This window comes from Pollicipes pollicipes, unplaced genomic scaffold (assembly GCF_011947565.3).
Source record: "Pollicipes pollicipes isolate AB1234 unplaced genomic scaffold, Ppol_2.1 Scaffold_7261;HRSCAF=8764_pilon_pilon_pilon, whole genome shotgun sequence".
Taxonomy (NCBI): Eukaryota; Metazoa; Arthropoda; class Thecostraca; order Pollicipedomorpha; family Pollicipedidae; genus Pollicipes; species Pollicipes pollicipes.
In genome coordinates this window covers 56963722-56984867 of record NW_023597054.1, presented here as the reverse complement: position 1 = coordinate 56984867, position 21146 = coordinate 56963722, and the positions used below count along the sequence as shown (strand labels likewise).

General features: G+C 53.0%; 1 protein-coding gene across 1 annotated transcript in view; it reads right to left on the bottom strand.

Annotated features, from left to right (window-relative positions):
* Positions 1-20899, bottom strand: part of LOC119112895 (osmotic avoidance abnormal protein 3) — a 40018-nt gene extending 19119 nt beyond the window's left edge. Inside the window, exons 1-5 of the mRNA XM_037237201.1 lie at positions 20791-20899; positions 17053-17232; positions 15716-15796; positions 2371-2697; positions 1457-1805 (exon numbers count right to left, since the gene is read on the bottom strand). Of these exons, the coding sequence (XP_037093096.1) occupies positions 1457-1805; positions 2371-2697; positions 15716-15787 (748 nt within the window). The 5' untranslated portion in view covers positions 15788-15796; positions 17053-17232; positions 20791-20899. The remainder of the gene's footprint in view (positions 1-1456; positions 1806-2370; positions 2698-15715; positions 15797-17052; positions 17233-20790) is intronic.
* Between the last annotated feature and the right edge of the window lie 247 nt (positions 20900-21146).

The window sequence follows — 21146 nt, the reverse complement described above, 5'->3', positions numbered from 1 at the left end:
TGCATTGAATGCCAGGGTCGTCATGACCGCATGTGTCAATAGGGATGGAAAGCGTCCTCGAATAGTGCACTTTCAGCCGGCCACTGTGCATTCCAAATTCCCCATCGAAAATATTTTGCAAGTCAACTATGGTAAGTCGAACTTATGAATGTCATGTGACATTGACTATTTCGGGCATACGGCACGGAAACACTGCATCTCACAAACCTTAATAAACACATCACCACATAGACATAAACACATAAACACGCATCCTCTGCTTTGTGAAATATTGAGCATTGCTGGCATGACGTGTAGATCTGTATCCAGGACATGGACCCTCAGCCACCTTCCAAATGTGCTGGTACTGAGCCCAACCCCTCACTTCTTCCTTCCATACCCCCAAATCCCAGCTTACGGAGCCAGCGCATCGATGCTCTTCATAGATGACCTGTTGGTTTGCCCTGGATGTGTCTGCCGCGACAGCCGAAAATGGCCAGGATCGTCCCAAATCAATACGTAAGCGTAAATGCCACGGAAAAATGCGGGCTTCCAACCGCGGAAGTTTATTAAGAGCTCCTTATTCCCGCATGCAGATTAAAAATAGCTTATCATTACTCAAATAATTGCATAGCGCAGGAGTAAGCTAATTGTTATGGGGCTCGCCGGAAAGCGATGCAAGCAAGAAGCCGTGGGAAGTGCGTTCTGAGGCCTGGGCTGGAGCAATGCAAACAGCACGTCCGGAAGGGTGAGCATTTGCGATTGAGCCCTGTGTGCCACTGGAGCCGTGGGAAGAAGGCGCAGGCTGAGCGACGGGCGTTACTGCGTCCCGCACAATCTGAGAGCGATGCGCAGCTTGTGCGCAAGCTTCCGCACTTCCGCAAGCTATCTAACTTACACACGTTTGAATACCTCAAGCCTTTTGAATTTCGTCCCTTGCCGCGTGAATTACTTCACCAGGGCCTAAGAGCCGATTCAAAGCAGCCACATGTGGATTGGGCACGGTCCCAGCTTTGAGTGATGACGCTGTGCTAGGTCGTCATGCTGGGTCGACCCCGCCCCATTCCATGAGCTGCGTATGAGCGCTATCCATCATCGAGCCGGCACCGACGGGCTCACGCGAGCGCTCACTCCAGTCACCCCTGCCTGTCTGTGCCTCCCTCCCTACAGTCAGCTGACGTCGCACACCCCCTCCGGCCCTTCCCGGCATGCACTGGTGTCAGCGCGGACCCGCCTTGGTTTGTCCTTACCCCCGTCACATACAACTCTACGCCTGACCCAAAATCGGATCAATCCGTACCTGGCTTAGCCCGTCCCCATTCCCCCCATGCAGTATCTGTCTTGCCATGTCCACACTATCATCCCGTATCTGGGTTCCCTTGGCTCTACTCCCATCATCCCGCGTCTGTCCTGACCTATCCTCATTCCCGCCAGGGCGCAGCTCTCCCTGTCCGAGCCCGCTCCCGCCGCTCTGTACCTGTCTTGGCCTGCCGCTCCGAGCCAGCCAGGTCGACCAGGTTGAGCTTGCCGGCACGCAACTGGTCCTTCCCCTTCTTCGCCGGCGTGATCATCTCCAAGAAGATGGTGAAGATGGAATGCGAGCGCGACGAGTCCTTGTTCATCAGCGTCTCGCCGGTGGAGCGGTTGTTCCAGCCCTTCTGCATGAGCATGTCGCAGTCGTCCTTGTTGTGGCACGGCTGCCGGCTGAGGTCCTGCACGTAGACGCCCTTCTCCGGGTGCTCCTTCAGCTCAATCTTCTTCTTGGGGTCGTTGCCCAGCAGGTCGCGGATCTCCTCGTTGTAGATTTCGAGGTACGAACCGTGAACCTGAAACGTGGTGAGGGGAGTTAGCGGTCGAGCACGGCGGTTCTGGGGTGGAGAACCAGCTGGCACACCTCAAGCCCGTTGGCCCTACCTTCCTGCAAGTTGCTGAACTTAACCGTCACGACCATCCCACCGCAGAAACTTAGTGACCAGAATGATGGTTTGCAAAGCATGACATTGGACCTCAAGTCATGCGTGTTATGTGTAGTATGCTTGGCTTTTTAATGACCGTGAGAGTTTTCGGTTATGCGAAACCCTAGTACCGATCGCCGTCAGGTAATTCGTTAGTACGCGACGTATGCCAGCTGTTAATGCCTCGCTTCAATATGAATTTATCTATGAGTTCATGACTCGAGCGTGGTAACTCATATCTTGCCCTGCAGCATCACCTAATGTTCCATCAGCTGTGCTCAATGCACATCATGCTCGGCCTGTCCGCTTCCCATCATTTTCTCACAGAAACGTTAATTCTAAGCGTCACCAAAGCGTCGAATCATCGTTTACCCGTAGTGTATACTGCCCCGGTAATGACGCCATGCCACTGGGGGCAGTATGCGGTAATCCTCACCAGGTATTTGGTCTCGGTGGACGTGCTGATGACATCAAACACGTGCTCAAAAGCTCGTGGGATGAGCCCCAGCTGCGTGGGCGGGTCGGGGATGCCCTGCATGGAGAAGGACTTGCCGCAGCCGGTCTGGCCGTAGGCGAAGATGGTGCCGTTGTAGCCCTCCAGCGTGCCCTCAACTAGCGGGTAGGCCATGTCCTTGTAGATGTTCTCCGTGATGGAGTCCATGTAGTATACGCCGTCAAAGGTGAACGTCTTGGGCGGTGCGTTCTTATCCCCGGGGTTGATGATGGAGACTTGCATGACACTGTCGTCCATGAAGACGACGACCTGCAGACGGAGGGTGGGAGGTGGCACGGGCTTCCAAACAGCAGCACACGCCCTCAAGCAGTTAGGTTGTATTAATGCATATAATAGATGCGGTAAGGGGAGCACGTGGCCTTGGGGTGCACCACGTCTGCACACTCCTGAATAGTGGTTCAAAGATCGCTGGTGGGGACCACCCAGCACCCAGACCACATGAAGCATGGACGGCCAGGAATGGTCGAACTGGCCGCGGTGTTGGCGCCGATGAGTAGTCTCCGTTTAGAACATCCAGCCAACCAGCGCCACTGAGCCCGCGACAAATCACAACGGTGTCACCACACATTGGCTAGGGTGGACGTTCGCAAAGCACGCTTGCTGCAAACTTGTCTATGACTAAACACATGGTGAATTGTCTCATCTGCCGCTGTTGCCAATCGGTGCATATGTTCGTATCATTGCATATTTCCAATGCTGTGTAAATTCGTTGTGCACGCAACGAACAATACGTACGTGTTTTATCCAAGTACGTGCTGTCCTTGCATGCGTCGTATCCAAGCAATGCTCGCGACTTCCATTAAACACAACACACCCAGTTATTAGCATGGACCAAACCTTCCAGGCACTTCGGATGGCTTGACCCCGCCCCTCCAGCACTTCTGAACATTACCAATGCATTTAAAGACGTTGGGGAGGAAGAAGTGGCTCGAGACGTGGTGTGCCCCAACGATTGTGATAATTTCCACCGCTGCACCAACCCAATCAGGGTACTCCGCAGCTATGAGATATCTGTAGTTCCTTTCACAGAGCAGCTTCTCGACCATCACAAGCAGCTGAATCGCTAGGCTTGTTTCAAATGCGCAGCCGTTTTGCCTCTCTCCCGATGCACCGCCCAAGTGAATATTCATTTACTTACTCATACTCGGGGCGAATCAATGTCTATGTTGTTTTCAGCAAGGGCTGGCTGCGATGGCAAACACTGGAAAATTTTGCCCTATGCAACGATCGTCATTGTGGTATTATGCCAATTGTTTTTGTCAAGTTGTCGATAAATCAATGCCGATCACATCCTAGTGGCTCAGTTCTTATGAAGCCGGTCGTCTAGTGGTCGCTAGCACTCGGGTTGATTGGCTCCGCCCAAAATACGGCCCTGCCAGAGCGCGCGCGCCTGGCAATAACTGCGTTGTGCCCTCTGTTATGTATGCGTGACGAAATGGACGCCACAGTTTACCTGCCCTGAGCAGCCATAACCCGACCATCAAAGACTGCTGGACAGCAGGCGGAGGGTGGAGACACTCGCACGAAAGTCCGACCTAGAACGGCGGAAGTTTGCTCATCGCCATCGGCCGGGCCGAAGCGTCGGCCCGAGTCGAACATCCGCCGCCGCCGAGAACCGGAGAGCCGTAAAAACTTTGGACCACCTTGCTGCTTGAAGCCTGCTGGAGCCTGCTGCTTGAATTCAACCGCCCTGGACTTCGAGCAGTCCTTGCTAAATCGCACTGGATGGCTTTGCTTTCCCACTAGACATGTGTCACGTCATTAAAGGCAGCAATGTTGCTTCGGGAACGCATCGCATTCCACAGAGGGCTCATTCCGAGTCAACTCATTAGCCTGATCGACAATGATCGATTCAACATACATCTTGGAGCATTCTCAACCCCTTCGGAGGGAGGTATGTTGTGCCTCCATGGCGCGTCGCGGCCGCTCGGCGCCGAGCGCCAGATGTGTGTGTGTGTGGGGGGGGGGGATACCTCCTACCTCCTATACCTCCTGGGCGGTATCTGGGGGGGGGGGGGGGGGGCAATCCGGGGGTCGTGCTGTAGACACGCGCGCGGCGCCCCTCAGTCGTCAGCCTGTTGTGGCCGTGTTGGCCACCGCGGCCAGTCGCTGACGCCCACCTCAGGATGGTAACGCTGCATGACGGCCTGCCGCGCGGGCGGCGAGAAGCGCGCGCCGACCGCAGACCTGCACCACACACATGTACCTCCTGCAGGGACCGACACAGGCGGGGAATCAGGGTTTCGCTGGTGCCGGCGGCATGGGGAATGACGCCGAGACCGCGCATTGAACCCAGAGCTGGGTAGGGCGGGCCGGGGACGGGGACCGTAGCAAGGTCCAGGGCAGATGCGTGTGCGGGGAGGGCAAACACGGCTGTAGGAGGATCGGGAGTCGGAAAAGCAGCTGTGACCTACGACGTCTGGTGAACCGGGCCTGGTGCGCAGTTCAGGACAGGTATCCGTCGGGATTGAAAAGCAGCTGGGACCTACGACGGCTGGTGAACCGGGCCTGGTGCGCAGTTCAGGACAGGTATCCGTCGGGATTGAAAAGCAGCTGGGACCTACGACGGCTGGGAAACCGGGCCTGGTGCGCAGTTCAGGACAGGTATCCGTCGGGATTGAAAAGCAGCTGGGACCTACGACGGCTGGGAAACCGGGCCTGGTGCGCAGTTCAGGACAGGTATCCGTCGGGATTGGTACGATGGCTGATAGGCGCAGGCGCCAGAGTACAAGGATACACGCCGAGGCAAGTTGGTGTGCGAGAGGTGAAAGGGGAAGGTGACAGTACACATAAGTCAGACGAACTTCGTGTCTGGATGTCGTGGTAATATGGTTTAACAGCTCTCCAAAAGAGGCAGGCTGCTAGATATGTGATGAAGCGTTCAGAAATCCGAACTCGTGCCGGGATATCACGACTTCGCAAACGACAACGAAAAAAAAAACACGAACTTCAAACCAGTGAGGGAGCATGGTGCAAGGCACTTCGTTCCTTTTAAGCGCCCACTTGGGATCTCTGCCGTCTTTGCGTTCTTTAGGCCGAATTGGCTCTGAAGCCTATGCGACCGAGCGCTTATAATGGATGGGTACTGCGTCGAATGGACTAAAACACAAAGCCATTATGAATTGAATGAAACGTCGTTTTACAACACATAATCCCATTTGCCTCGATATTGCGTGTTTCAGTACATATATGAGAGCATTAATATTTCAACAATATGATTCATTGGCGTCTTACGGACAGCGTGCAAAACAGGGAACACGTGTAGTCCTTTGAGTAAATGTAAACCATGGGATCTGCGACTTTAATCGGTGACAATGCCGTCGTGTACAAACGAACCTTGTTATCTTGATGGCTCCTTCCATGCATATGGTCGTCGTGTCGTGCAATATCAGATCACTCAAAGTAGCTACACATAGGTACCAAGAAGACGCGACGGAACGGGAAGCGCCAATACCAGCCGGATACAGGAGTCGGGGTCAACAATGGGACAAGGGCCACTGCCGTCTTTGGTGCGTTCACTGCCAGCGGCGTGGTCTGCGCCTGTGCAGCAGGAATCAATCGCCTCAGAACCAATTCGGGTTTCGTGTTTCTCCCAAACGGCAGCGCTCACAGGCGAGAGCATCGTAGCGTCGCCCATTGGCTGGTGGTTACTGTTCCGTGCCGTGCCTCCCCCGCACCGCCAGCTCGCAGCCCCCTGTTGCCCGCCGGGTCTCTATGGCGACCTCGGCCGGACACGCGTGCGGCGCGGCCACCGCCCCTGGCCGGCCGGCCGTATTGATGCCCGTCTCTGTGGGCTACCGGCCGTCCCAGTGGCCGCTGGCCTTGGCGGACGTCGGCAATCGATGGATGAACACCGCACAGCAGCGCTGACGAGCGCTGAACGGCGCAGGACAGCAGCGCCGGAGCGCGCTAAACGGCGTAGAAAAGCAGCGCCGGAGCGCGCTAAGCGGCGCCGGACAGCAACGCCGGAGTGCACTAAACGGTGACGGACAGCACCGCCGGGACGCACTAAACGGCGCCGGACAACAGCGCCGGAGCGCACTAAACGGTGCCGGACAGCAGCGCCGGAGCGCACTAAACGGTGACGGACAGAGTGGCGGACAGCAGCACCGAACAGCAGCTCTGCACAATACACAGCAGCGCCTGACGCGCGCTGAACGGCGCCGCACAGCAGCGCTGGACAACTCACAGCAGCGCCAGGCGGGCGCTGAACGCGCCGAACAGCAGCGCCGGGCCCCGCCCCGCGGCGAGCCCGGCCAGCGCCGTCTCAGCCGCGCTGGCCGGAGCGCGGCAGGTGTCACCGCACTCTCGAGCGATCGAAGTCGCGACTTGGAGCCCTCAGATCGTCGTGCCGCTCTATGTCGCCCCATTCGCTTTACAAGCGGACTTAAAAGGAAGACTGTCGTGGTTTTGGCCGCTGATAATATGTCCCGTTCTGACGTGAGGATCTAAATCGGGTTGTATCAACCAGCCATGGACGCTAATTAGTGTAAGTCCAGCCAATTAGCGCTCTTTCTAGCACACGTGAAAGGACAATCTTTGAGAAAAGCCTGTCCAAGGACACGCGCGTGACTTTTGTGAAGGACAGTGCACAGCGTACTGAATATTTCATCCTCCTTCTCATCGATAATAGCTACAATAGTGGCACACCTCTGTTCTCTTCCTACTTCCACTGGCGGCTGGATGTGTTTGTTGGTGTGTTTGTTTGTTTTCACGAAATAGACCAGTTTTACAACTACTGAGAATTTTGCTTCTGTGACTTTGCTGATGTCCGTGAGCCACCTGCGTGACGTAGTCTGCATATATATATATATATATTAGATACACTATTACAAAAGCAGATATTGCAATTTTTCGACCCTACGACCAAAGCAAAAAAGCACGAGCAAGGCTAGGAGCAAGTGAAGACAAAACGGGACAGCAACAAAAGCATGTATATTGACCATCTACAAAGAAGTAGACATATTTCTGTCCTTCTACCTCGACGATTGAGTGCAAGGCTTGGAATTTCTGCACATATTTGTTTATTTGCTGTACGGCAGACTTTTTAGGCGTGAAGCTCACATTGTTTTTGGGCCACGCGTGCACCTGCAGTAAACGAAGCACATGCCATTTGAATATCAGTCGCAAGTGGAGTTGATAGGCTGGTGGAGTACTGCTTCAAAAGTCGGTGTGATATGCGGAGACGATGCTGATGCCGTGCGCGGAGGTCGGTTGACACGGATGTTACTATCGGCTGGGGGACTGAACCCAATGCGAGTGACTCTACCTCTTCACTAAACATCCCTGTTTTTGGTAACTCGGTTTGCGCTAACGGGATATTTCACTTAACATTTCAGATGATTTGTTTCATTCTGCCACCCCGTTGTTTTCGGACCCAGAGTCGCCAAGGCCCCCTCACAGGATTAAAGTCTTCATTTGGTCATAAGGCTGAAGGTTCCGAGAGGCACCGGCTCTAGGAAAAGCTCCCATTCATCCGAGTGACTTTGAGATGGCGCGGGCGTCCGACCTAGTCTGGAGACCAACAGACGGACACGAGGCCGCCATGGCGTGGGCCTCCGAACTATTCTGGGGACAGTCAGACGGACACGAGGCCGTCATGGCGTAGGCCTCCGACCTATTCTGGAGGCAATCAGACGGACATGAGGCCGCCATGGCGTAGGCCTCCGACCTATTCTGGGGACAATCAGACGGACACGAGGCCGCCATGGCGTGGGCCTCCGACCTATTCTGGGGACAATCAGACGGACACGAGGCCGCCATGGCGTGGGCCTCCGACCTATTCCGGGGACAATCAGACGGACACGAGGCCGCCATGGCGTAGGCCTCCGACCTATTCTGGGGACAATCAGACGGACACGAGGTCGCCATGGCGTAGGCCTCCGACCTATTCTGGGGACAATCAGACGGACACGAGGTCGCCATGGCGTGGGCCTCCGACCTATTCTGGGGACAATCAGACGGACACGAGGTCGCCATGGCGTAGGCCTCCGACCTATTCTGGGGACAATCAGACGGACACGAGGTCGCCATGGCGTGGGCCTCCGACCTATTCTGGGGACAATCAGACGGACACGAGGCCACCATGGCGTGGGCCTCCGACCTATTCTGGGGACAATCAGACGGACGCGAGGTCGCCATGGCGTGGGCCTCCGACTTATTCTGGGGACAGTCAGACGGACACGAGGCCGTCATGGCGTAGGCCTCCGACCTATTCTGGAGGCAATCAGACGAACATGAGGCCGCCATGCAATGCTGAACAAATGGGTCGGGTTTACGGTGGGTCACCCACAATGATCAAGTCGAAATTACTCTTTGGTGATGCATGTAACTGATGCTGATCAGCAAGGCTGCTCTGTGAGTGCGAAGTTATTTGTAGTCATGGACATCCTGTTTTTAAACTTGTGACGATTGACTTGAATATCCGCGACGTCTCTTCCGACGGCCCAAAAACACGCTTACGTCTACGTCTATGTCAATAGCGCTGTTGGTGCTAGACATGACTAGAGCAGGGGTAGGTCGCATCAGAGGCGATGGTTTCGTTATGGTTGGTTTGGTCAACGGCAATGTTCGTGACTGTTCAAAGAAGACTGTTGTTTTTGTGTCAGTGGCTTGATCGCAGAAGTTGGTGCAATTTTAAGGTTGGCCTTGCCATGACTACACATGGCACACCACGCTTTCTACCTGCGCCCACAAAATAACTTGAGAAAATTACAGAATGGCCGACGAATTGCATTCGCAGTTGGAAGTAGAACGCAGCTTAAATGGTAATGCGTTGCGGTACGGGTTGAATGTAATAGCTATATGCAATATGTGAAGCCACGCATACCAACCACATATACATAGCCATATTTGTATAATTGGATACTGCGATATGGAAGCTGTGGTGGCGGCGATACCAGCGTGGATACACATTAATATAGGTCGAAAAATTCCGTCAAAAATGCTCGTTTCTGCTGCTGCACTACGCCACCTTCTCACACTATCGACTAGTCATACATTCTCACTGCATGAATAACTTTCAGCATGATTATTTGATCGGAATGAACTACTCAGACTACAGCAGGTTCATTGTAGGCCAATCTTGTTTAGCCGCTGAATGGCGGGTAAAGTTGACTGGAAATATGCAGCGGCTATAACCCCACCAACATCCGGATCTGAGCTAGATGATATTCAGCTTAATGAGACGGCAGCTATCAATTCAGCGAAAATCGCCTAGCACGTCCAACTGATCCAGTTACGTAAAGCCGTTCTACACGCAATGCCAACAGCCCGGCCACAGGCTTCAGAATGAAACCCGGCTCCGCCGCAGCTCGGGGGCACTTAAGAGCGTCGACCTTGCGGCGTGGTAACGATTCGGCACCGGGGCGAGGTTACCATGGCTCTGAGCGTAACAGAGCGGCCGGCCGGCCACGGCCGTGCGGTCAGGGTCGATCGTGCAACACGACCCAGGCGTGCCCCGCGGCGACGGAGGCTGGCAGCCCATGTGGGCCACGCCGGCCGCCCCCGGCCCGGGGGCAGGGCGCACGCCCCAGCTAAGTGTGGGCACCATCTCGGACGACAAACGACGCCTTCCGATGGGCGCGGCAGGTCAAACGGGACAGCATCGCCCTCCGCGGAAGCGTCCGAGTACACTGTCACTGGCTGTGCCTGAGACCCTTCATTACGCCCCGCGCTGTCCAGTCCCGCAGCGCGACTGACCGAAGGGGATCGGGCCGCGCAGCCGGCCGGCCGCGGACGCCCCGCGGTAGCTGCCGCCGAGCGAGCATCAAAAATACATCCCGTTTATCACCGGGTCGATGCGTCTTACCGATAATGGCGGGCCACGTTTTATCGAATGCCTGCGGCGCGCGCGCGGCCGCTGGCGCCGGATCGGGCGCGATGTGACGCGCGGGTCGGTTCGTGTGTGACGTGACGTGTAGTGTCGGGCGAGACGTGGCGTGACATGACGTGCAGTGTCGTATCGGACGTGACGTGTCCCGGCCCTCTCGACACGGGGACAATAGTGCACCCCGGCCGCCCCGTCAGCCGACCGGGGCGGCAGGTCACCGTCACACGCACTGACTGGCTGAAGCAAAGCGTAACGGTGTTCGCGTGATGACGCTTACGTAAACATCGTGTCTTTTGCCACATATCTATCAAGCGTTGTTCAAAGCTGCGACACTTTAAACTCCTCACAGCTTGTTAATGAAATAAAGAATAAAAGTAGCATTGTATTCTATGTTGCAGGCCAACTTTTACATGCTGACTAACGGCGGGAAAATATAAGTTTTTACTGCTGCAAGTCAAGACATCATTTTCCTTCAATTCGCAGAATTTTTATGTTTCAACTGGCTCATCATAGGCAGCAGAACTGAACATATTTTTATTTTTAGTTCGAACTTTTTGATTGGATGGATTCCGATCATTAGCGCCCACGCTGACGAGTACCTATTGGTTGGACCCTGACCCTACCATCCGACCGTGAAATTCCGGCAGGACTTTGCGGCGAAAGCTTAATGTCCTGTGATGCTCGGCGCGGTTCGTCCTGCCCGTTGATGTCCACTGCCCTGTAACGCGGCCGCTGCCGCGGCCATGGTCGCAGGCCATTCCAGTCAGCGGAAGATCGCAGGCTCCTAAAGCGACTTGAAGAGGGGCAAGCATGCACACTCGCCGCCACTTAAGACGTTTTGACAGTGCAAATTTACGGAAAGGTACTCTTCGCTTTTTCTGAGATCTGGAAGGGCATTATCCGGGTCAATCCGGCTCCGAACAGCTCCCCATAACTGAACAGTAGTACAAGGATCTGATCCAGAAGAGGCTACTGCCTGCGGTCCAGCAGAGGCGGCTAGGTCTAGCCTGGAGCTACTGCCTGCGGTCCAGCAGAGGCGACCCAGGCTAGCCTGGAGCTAATGCCTGTCGTCCAGCAGAGGCGGCCTAGGCTAGCGTGGAGCTACTGCCTGCGGTCCAGGAGAGGCGGCTCAGGCTAGCCTGGAGCGGCTGCCTGCGGTCCAGCAGGGACGGCTCAGGCTAGTCCGGAGATGCTGCCTGCGATCCAGCAGAGGCGGCTCAGGCTAGCCAACAGTGCCCTACCGATTCACCCCGTAAAACGCGTGTCGTGATGGATTCCTGCTCGAGAAGCATGTTGAAACCGTCCCGCGCCTGCCCTACTAGGCACACCTGGTCCCATCAGACCGTTGTGCCTGTCTGGAACTATGAAGGACCGCGTTCGTGGGTGTCGCTAACCGGCGTCGAAAGCGCTCAAAACCGTCATCCTCCAGCAGGATGAAGACATCCAATTGAAGAGTTTCTATAGAACTCTTGGAATGATTGAAAAATAATACAACATAATGAAATAATGGAGTCAGGCGAAACGGTGAGAACGTTTTCTGAAGAAGGAGAGGAATTGCTCTGAAAATAGATGAAGTTTTAGCCCTCTGCATTAATAAATATATTTCTGTAAGCAAAATGTGTATTATATTTGGGTAGCGCCGTGTACCCGGAGAACGCCCCAGCACATAAACTAATATGCAATGATGTCATGCGACCTCGATATACGACCTCGCCATTTTGAGAGAGAGAGAGAGAGAGAGAGAGAGAGAGAGAGAGAGAGAGAGAGAGAGAGATAGAGAGAGAGAGAGAGAGAGAGAGAGAGAGAGAGAGAGAGAGAGAGAGGAGAGAGAGAGAGAGAGAGAGAGAGGAGAGAGAGAGAGAGAGAGAGAGAGAGAGAGAGAGAGGAGAGAGAGAGGAGAGAGAGAGAGAGAGAGAGAGAGAGAGAGAGAGAGAGAGAGGAGAGAGAGAGAGAGAGAGAGAGAGAGAGAGAGAGGAGAGAGAGAGAGAGAGAGAGAGAGAGAGAGAGAGAGAGAGAGAGAGAGAGAGAAGAGAGAGAGAGAGAGAGAGAGAGAGAGAGAGAGAGAGAGAGAGAGAGAGAGAGAGAGAGAGAGAGAGAGAGAGAGAGAGAGAGAGAGAGAGAGAGAGAGAGAGAGAGGAGAGAGAGAGAGAGAGAGAGAGAGAGAGAGGAGAGAGAAGAGAGAGAGAGAGAGAGAGAGAGAGAGAGAGAGAGAGAGAGAAGAGAGAGAGAGAGGAAGAGAGAGAGAGAGGAGAGAGAGAGAGAGAGAGAGAGAGAGAGAAGAGAGAGAGTAGAGAGAGGAGAGAGAGAGAGAGAGAGAGAGGAGAGAGAGAGAGAGAGAGAGAGAGAGAGAGGAGAGAGAGAGAGAGAGAGAGAGAGAGAGAGAGAGAGAGAGAGAGAGAGAGAGAGAGAGAGAGAGAGAGAGAGAGAGAGAGAGAGAGAGATATATATATATATATATATATATATATATATATATATATATATATATATATATATATATATGTATCATCCTTAAACACAATTAATTTCAATCATTCCTCAGCGCAATTTTTTTGATGAGATTTTCAGCTGAAGCAGGTAAAGGCAAAGGCACAGGGGTGACAACTAGAAGTAAGATGTGGTGGGCAAAACAACTAAATGCAGACTCGTACTACGTCACTGAAACTTAGAACTCACTGAACTCGGACACAAATAATTGCGCAACAACCGCACCGCAGTCTTAAAAATGCAACCAGTTCGGTTTCTTTTATCTATCTAATGAATGAAACTAGTGCTACCGCTGGAATTGTGATATTCAAACATTTCATTCCCATTGAAACAAACAATACCTAATAATGGCAGAGCATTCACTAATGTCAGTGCGCATGTTGCAAGAATCCTTATTGCATGCAAGTTGTATTGACCTATGGGTTTAAGGCGACGGCTCGTTGACCGATGTCGCGCTTGCTTGTGAGCTGACCAGGTGGAAACCCTTGTGACCAAACTGGCCCCCGTACTATTATCAGGCAGCGGACCTCCAGCCCTTTAGAAGCAGTCACGCCGTCGTCGACAGCACTGCAGCTCGTCTACCAAAATAACACAAAAATCACGGGGTTGCGAGGAGGGACAGTCATCTGCTGCATCCGGTGTGCTGTCTCCCGCACTGAGGGTGCGGCAAGGTCGTGAGAAGGGTGTGTCGCACCTCTGCCGCCTGCAGCAACACCTTCGATTCTCTCTGGCACGTGTCGTGACGGCCTGCCCACGAACGCTGCGTGCGTGCCATCTGCGCCACTCAGTCACTCCAGGCGACGCTCCGGCCTTCGTGGAAGTGTTGACAGCGGTCCGCCGTCGGCGTAGTCAAAGGGCAAACGTGTCGTCACAACCGGTGCAGCCGAGCCGCCTCAGAATCGATACACGCAGGGTCGCGGCTGGGAAAATCGGCAGGGACTGACTCATGTTCACGCAGACAGTGACTCACTGGCGCCCCTCAGCTCACCTGACAGCATGACCACGTTCTCCCACTTTCCCAAGGTCTACAAATACTTTCGAACTGACGTGGAGCAAACAGCGCAGGACACCCTACGCAGCGCTGAAGGCAGGGTTTGTTCGCACGCGGCTGGCGCTGCAGGTAGGTTTGTTCGCACGCGGCTGGCGCTGCAGGCAGGTTTGTTCGCATGCGGCTGGCGCTGCAGGCAGGTTTGTTCGCATGCGGCTGGCGCTGCAGGCAGGTTTGTTCGCATGCGGCTGGCGCTGCAGGCAGGTTTGTTCGCATGCGGCTGGCGCTGCAGGCAGGTTTGTTCGCACGCGGCTGGCGCTGCAGGCAGGTTTGTTCGCATGCGGCTGGCGCTGCAGGCAGGTTTGTTCGCATGCGGCTGGCGCTGCAGGCAGGTTTGTTCGCATGCGGTTGTCTCCTGAGTATCACACAGCAATCAAACAAAATGGTCTCCACCAGACCGACCCCGGGTACATGCACGCCAGGCCGACCCGCGAGGCCCAGTCTGGGCTCCTGACCGAACAGCGGTTAAGATTAGGACATAGCTGTTTCGGGCCAGGAAATGGCGATTCAATTAAGTGTTTATTTTGGCACCGAAAGGCGTACGGTTTCCCTTTGGGAGGCGAAAGGGAAGATCTTTATATTCTAGATCGCTTCTCGTGAATAAGTTACAAAAGTGTGATGCATCTCCTCATGCGACATGAAGGACGTTATGTAAGTACACAATCAGATAAGATCAACCAACAATTAATCAGGCAACAGGGACGCATATACGTATGTCATGAAAACTGAGTGAACGAGGAAGCCGAGGCAGTAAGAAAGACACCCATTCAGATACATACGGAAAATACAAAAAAATTAAAGGCAAAAAACTTGCATGTTGCAACCAGTACGGCATTAATGCTATACTCTATTCTGATGAGCAAAGCACACTCTGTTAGATCTGTCTACGCCTTTCAATTTCGGGCTCCTATCATCCCCTACAAACTCTCAAAATGTCGGGTCCAGTTCTCAGTGGTTGCTAACTAAGTGGTCTGCCGAGACAGGTAGGCGGTCTGCCGGAAATGACAAGACGCAATGCAGGGACCATGTACGGTGCACGGTATCCCGCAAGGCATCAAAATTTGCACTGCGGCCATCCCGCCGCAGCCTAGAGCAGAGGCGGGGTCGTCGCACGCGCGCTCATCCTAGGTCCTGTCCACTGGGAGACCGTTCTGTTCGCGCGGTGATAAGCTGCACACTGGACCGGTGAGGGAATGGCGCTGTACGACAGGACCGCCGACCTGCTCGCGCTGGTGGGTGAGCTGCTCACAACAGCTGGTGGGCTCCTCCCGCCAGCGTATGACCCGCACCCAGCAGTGGCTGAGCTGCACCCAGCAGTGGCTGAGCTGCACCCAGCAGTGGCTGAGCTGCACCCAACAGTGACTGAGCTGCACCCAGCAGTGGCTGAGCTGCACCCAGAGTTAAGTGACGTGCTTCCACCAGTGGGTGATGGTGAGCGGTCTACTTCCACCAGTGGGTGATGGTGAGCGGCCTACTTCCACCAGTGGGTGATGGTAAGCGGCCTACTTCCACCAGTGGATGCGCTACTCTCAGCATCAAATGATCTGTTCCCACCAGTGTCAGTGAGCTGCTCCCATCAAGTTGTAACCTGCTCCCACCAGTGAATGGAGACAATGGATGCTCCCATTGTGTACGCTCATGCCATAAATCTTCTTTTTCCTTGGAAATTGAGCATCTCACCATCCTGGCCTGGCTCTTGCGAGGTGGCCGGCCCTTTTGTTCATTAACGTAAACCCAATCTAGGAACATGCGACACAGGCGCGGCTATAACCGAGCAATGCCAGCTTTGCGATCTGGCCCAGCAGCTCCAGTCGGACAGCGCCAACCGTGTGGCAACCGAGCAACCCTCTGTGTCGTGTGCGACCGCTGCACCTCGCTAAAATGTGATGCGACTGGCATACCTCGCAATCGAGCTTCTTCTCTCGTCCGTTCATCGGTCGACATCTTACGAGCACCTTGACAGACTCCGCCATTGTTGCAGGCTGAAAGAGGAAGTCAAGTCAGCCGACTAGGCCGCGAGAATGCGTGCACCTATCAAATAGCACAATGGAAAATGACATAGAAACATCGTCCCAATTCACAGAGGCCGTCACACGCTTTCGCTTCTGTTGTGGGAACAGAGACAAGCTGGCGTCTACATAACGTGGCACGCAGATACCATGGCGCAGACAGGACTCCCAAAAACAATTTTTGAACTGGCTTGAACTGATTTCGAAGTCAAGTTTCCTCATCCTTTTACGTGGAGAGAGCAAATTTATTGAATGGTACCGGTGTCATGCATAGGGTAAGTAGGCGGGTGCCCACAATCATTTGTGTCTGCATGTTTACAAGGTTCCACAGCGCAAAGGTGGAAAATCGTGGTGCTACAGTGCATTGCCACATTATTGGCCACATTATTCTGCTGTTGCCTGGAATTGCGCGATCAGATGGTAGGGGTCAGGGCTCACACAACAAGCACTGCTTAGCGTGAGCTCTGATCCCGGAAATCCATCCATTCAAAGGGTTCGGATCAAATCTTTAGAAAAAAATTGCTAGCTCTGGGAACACCGGTCTTCTTATCCAGTGGCTCTCAAGGTGCACAGGAGCTAAATATGCACGTCATTAACGGTTGTGACATGCGTTTGGCTCATTCGTGGGCAGATCAGATCCTGGGAGCTTCTGGGGCATAATGTCAAGTTAGCTTTCAAACTTGTGAAATTATGAGCCGCATCAACTGAGAAGCAATGTAAAAAGGCTCCGCACTCACGGCCACATCAATTCAAGTCTTCAAATCCGCCCAATGTATAAAGGTGAATTTAGATATTGAGTGCCATTAAGAATTCATACATTCACATACGGAGCATTATGGGTGGCCACGGAATAGCTTCAGAAGGCCTCACATTACCCCTTGTGGCTAAATGAACGCGAACTGACTTACTTGCATGTCAGCTCTGCTTTGCGGCGCGTGTGACGTTATTTAAAAAGCGTAAAGAACTGGCGTGATCCCGCTTAACCCGGCCGAACAAGTCAACTGCACCAGTTATTGCAACATCACTGGAGTAGATCTTGTAGTTCACCTGCAGGGCTACCAAAGAGTTTGTATTATTCTTTAGTTCGTGAGTTGCAAAATGAGCTAAGCGGTCGCAATCCCCTTCCCCTCTCCCCGTGGCGTAGAAGGTAACGGAACACTGGGCGTTGGGAAGTTTAAGTGACATTGAACGGAACATTTGGTTTGGAGTCAAACAGGACATGCTCTTACCTGAGCTTACATCGGTGGTGCAATGCTACTGATGCTCGTTTGGCGTAGATTGTAGACCTTAGGTCACGTCTTGCGCTGCCATCGTAATAAACTTCCAAAACGTAACAGAGCTCGTCGATGCTGACAGTTGTCTTCACATAGTGTTTGTCGATGTTGTCACGTTCTTATAAGCAACAGTCACTGAAATAAAGACCGCAGTGGTAAATGCAGGCAAACAACACAGCCGATATCGCTAACCTTTGTTGCATCATTTTAAGAAATAACTTAAAACAAACAGTGATCCTTAAAGCAGCCGAAGTTCTGGCATGAGCACGGACTGAGTAAATACAGGGCTAAAACAAAGCCTAGCCACTTCGATCATGAATATTTCGTATGGATACAATATTCTTGGTTCATAAATCATTAATAAAGGTGCATTTTTGTGAACCTGTATTCAAGAAAGATTCATTGATACTCAACACACACATACACCCTAAATGATTTCCGAACCCAGCCAACGGTGGCAACTTAATTGTGTGTGCTGAATGCTACTGCTTAACAGCCGCACCTTTCCAGGATTTTTGGCCGTTAGAGTTAAACAGTGAAGCTGTTTCTACTTCAAAGTTCGATTTGTGTTTGGATACCGCAATGAGGATGTTAGCATTAGTGGGTCGTTTGGAAACATGCAATAGCCTTTTTATGTTTCATTTAAAGGGAAATAATATTTCCTGTGCTTTGGCTTCAGTGTTATATCAGAGGCGTTCCATTTGATAGGTAATACCATTTTCTCAAAATCAGTTCTGAATTCCTCAGAAATCTTATTTCAAGTAGCCGCTTCGGCGGGAGAAATTTCATTGGACTCCCTGCTGACCCCTATGAAAGTAATACCTATTATTTGCCTTGTTTTTCCCTCTTCTGTTATGCTTGCAATACACCAGTCCGTCAAAATGTTTGTGTGATAAATGCTGGGAAATCTTGAAACATTCTTTTCAGGAAAGTTATGCAAACAATGAGCTATTATCACGCATATTCAACGAAACGTTGGACCAAGGCTTTGATTTCTCCATTTTCACAACAGTGGTTCTTTTCGAAGCACACACTAGCTTTGGAAACCGGAGCATCTCATGATATATAGTGACGCACTAGTTCAAATTTCAATCAATGCGTTTCTCGGCGATCTCCCTCACAAGCGATCACTTGTACTGACGTCATGCATACTCGTAGGGATGCCACTTTTAAGACAGTAGACCCACAGTGTGAGGGCCAAAACAGCTCAGAAGTGGTACCTCTAGTAGAAAACAGCTAACGACGACCCTCAGCAGATTCTACTGTCATGACGACTGCAGCCATAACTGCCGTGGTCATGGGGATACCAAAAAACGAAGAAGTGTAGTGCTGTGACAAGACGCTGAGAGCGTTCTTTTGATTCGAAAACAGTCAACAAATGTCCCCTCATTGTAGTTTGACGGTGCTGCAGGGGTACTACAAAAAGCTATTCCTGCACGTGACTGACCCTCTGGTTTCAGCGGAGCACGTGCGTGAAATATGCCCCAAAGGCCGGGCACTTTCTTGAAGTGCCGTTGACCGGGGCACTATACTACATATACTGGTTAGTGCACGCCAGCCAACAGACCATGAACAGTTGTACCTCATCAGCAAACGGCACTGCCAAAATTCAGACCAAAACGTTCTTCAGGGGCTGCACATTTGCTCAGTATGCTTGCCAATGCCTTGTCAGAATACGGTTAAGCCTGCTCTGGTGTACTGTCGGTGCCTGTGGAATCCTTCAGCAGATCAAACCAGAGGTGAGCTTTCAGCTTGGTTTTGGAATGGTATTCGCACGTTTCATTAGGATGTTCGAAATTTGTACACAAGTTGGTAACATTGAGGTGAATGCATGGTGGTTCGGATACGCACAAACACACAAATTGTATTTGCCATGCGCAATCACTAACGTCGGGTCAGTGACAAAAACCACTGAGGTCAGCACAGGGACTCCACATTTGTTCGCCAAATGTGTAACCGAGACAATCACTCGGCCGATGCAGGAAAAGATAGTCTGTTTAATGTGTGCGCAGACTTTTCAGGCACATCCTTCGTGAAACGTGTCTTAAAACAAGCTTTTCTATGTGGATGCCTAAAGATTTTTGTCAAGTGCTGTTTTGGGCATGGCCTCACGGAAGTCCGGTACACTAGTACCGCATCGACACTGCAGTGCAGCCCGGTACACTAGTACCTCATCGACACTGCGGTGCAGTCCGGTACACTAGTACCGCACCGACACTGCGGTGCAGTCCGGTACACTAGTACCGCATCGACACTGCGGTGCAGTCCGGTACACTAGTACCGCATCGACACTGCGGTGCAGTCAGGTACACTAGTACCGCATCGCCACTGCGGTGCAGCCCGGTACACTAGAACCGCATCGACACCGCGGTGCAGCCCGGTACACTAGTACCGCATCGACACTGCGGTGCAGATCGCCTCCTCTAGGACTCCAAACTCGTTGGCAATGGACCCTTAAAGGTTCGCCAAACACGATGGAATAGCTAGCAGCATGTGTAAATAGAATACACAATCTTGTGACTTATATTCGAAACCGCGAAGAAATTTGGGAATGGCTCACAAACACCATTGTTGAGATCAGAACACCGAACATTGCAACCATTATTTCAACATGCCATGAACGATCATGACAAATAACTTGAACCTTAACGACATGCCTTTTCTGCGCCAAAAGCGGCTGTCAAAGCACAATGAGCCAGGACAGCCATACTATAGAATGTCACCAATGGCGCATTGCCACCGCTCATCAGAGCTGGGGGATCACCACAAGGACGAGCGCGGCGTGCGGGCCGGCGGGCTCACGGAGATTAGAGGCCAGCCCGAGCTTAACAACTTTGTGGGGGGGGGGGGGGGGGGGAGAGAACTACACAGCGTGGCTATCTAGAGTGATCGTACTGTTCAGATGGCATAATCCGAGCTGCCAGTTTTCTTTCCTAACGCTTCCGGAAAGAGATGTCGTTTGTTCTGGCGCCGACAGGGTAAGACACCTCTCGCGAGAGGTCGATCACACATCCTGGTCATTTGGAACTGGACATGCAAGTGGTCCAGATGCTGATCACTGACGATCGCATCAGGGGCGACGTCTGGTGCTGCCATCGATCATCCCATACCGAATCCTCAGTGAGATGCCCCGCTTCATGCACCTTGTATGACGCCTGGTCGAAGCGCTTGATGAGATTGACATCAAGCCCCCCATGTATATCATAGTAGTGACGCCTGCAGGGTCTGGGCCTTGCTATGCGTGCTATGATGCCTATCTGCGGCACCGCCGTGCAGCCAGCACGATGATGCTGAACATCACCGTCATCTGATGTTAACTGATAGCGACATCCAACGTCGCCGCCACCTGATGACGACATAATCTGGGGATGACTTACGTCCCATTATGTCAATAGGTGGCCCCTATTTGCTTCTGGGGTGGTCTCAGTTTCTGTGCGTTCCGGGCTCTGGTGCCATGTCATGGCATGGCATGCCATGTCCGGTGGCACGTCATGGCATGGCAGGCTTGGCCCTAACCGCCACGGGGCCCGGGGAGGCCGGGACCAAGGCAGGTTCTGGGAAGAGCGGTTATTGCATATGTTGTGTTTTGGCCATAAAAGCGGCGTCAACAAGGCTCGAGCTACGACCAACTTCATGGTGGGGTTACGCCCCCAGTCCAAAGGGCCTAAGCCCAAACTTGTCCAGGTCACTCACCAGTCACCGATCGGTGCCCCTGTGCGGGGTGCGGACCGCACCGGTCCTATATTGGTCCACTGTCGATGTTCTGACAGCACTCCCCACACCACGACGTGCGCTCCCCTCCGGAGCCGGGGCACAACTGTTGTCACATGGCTCCCAACGTCAACAAACGGTTGCCATGGACAGTGGTGCAGCCTGTGGGTGGGGCGGCGAACTAGGCTCACCTGGTCGGCCGGGCCGACGAAGCCGAGCCGTGCAAATGCAGCAGTGTCCGTTCATGCATCGCTCCCTCGCCAGCATATGCCGTCCGGTCCCCTGTTGGGTAATGCAGCACTGGGCCCTCGAGCCCCAGACTGGAGTTCGCAGGCGAC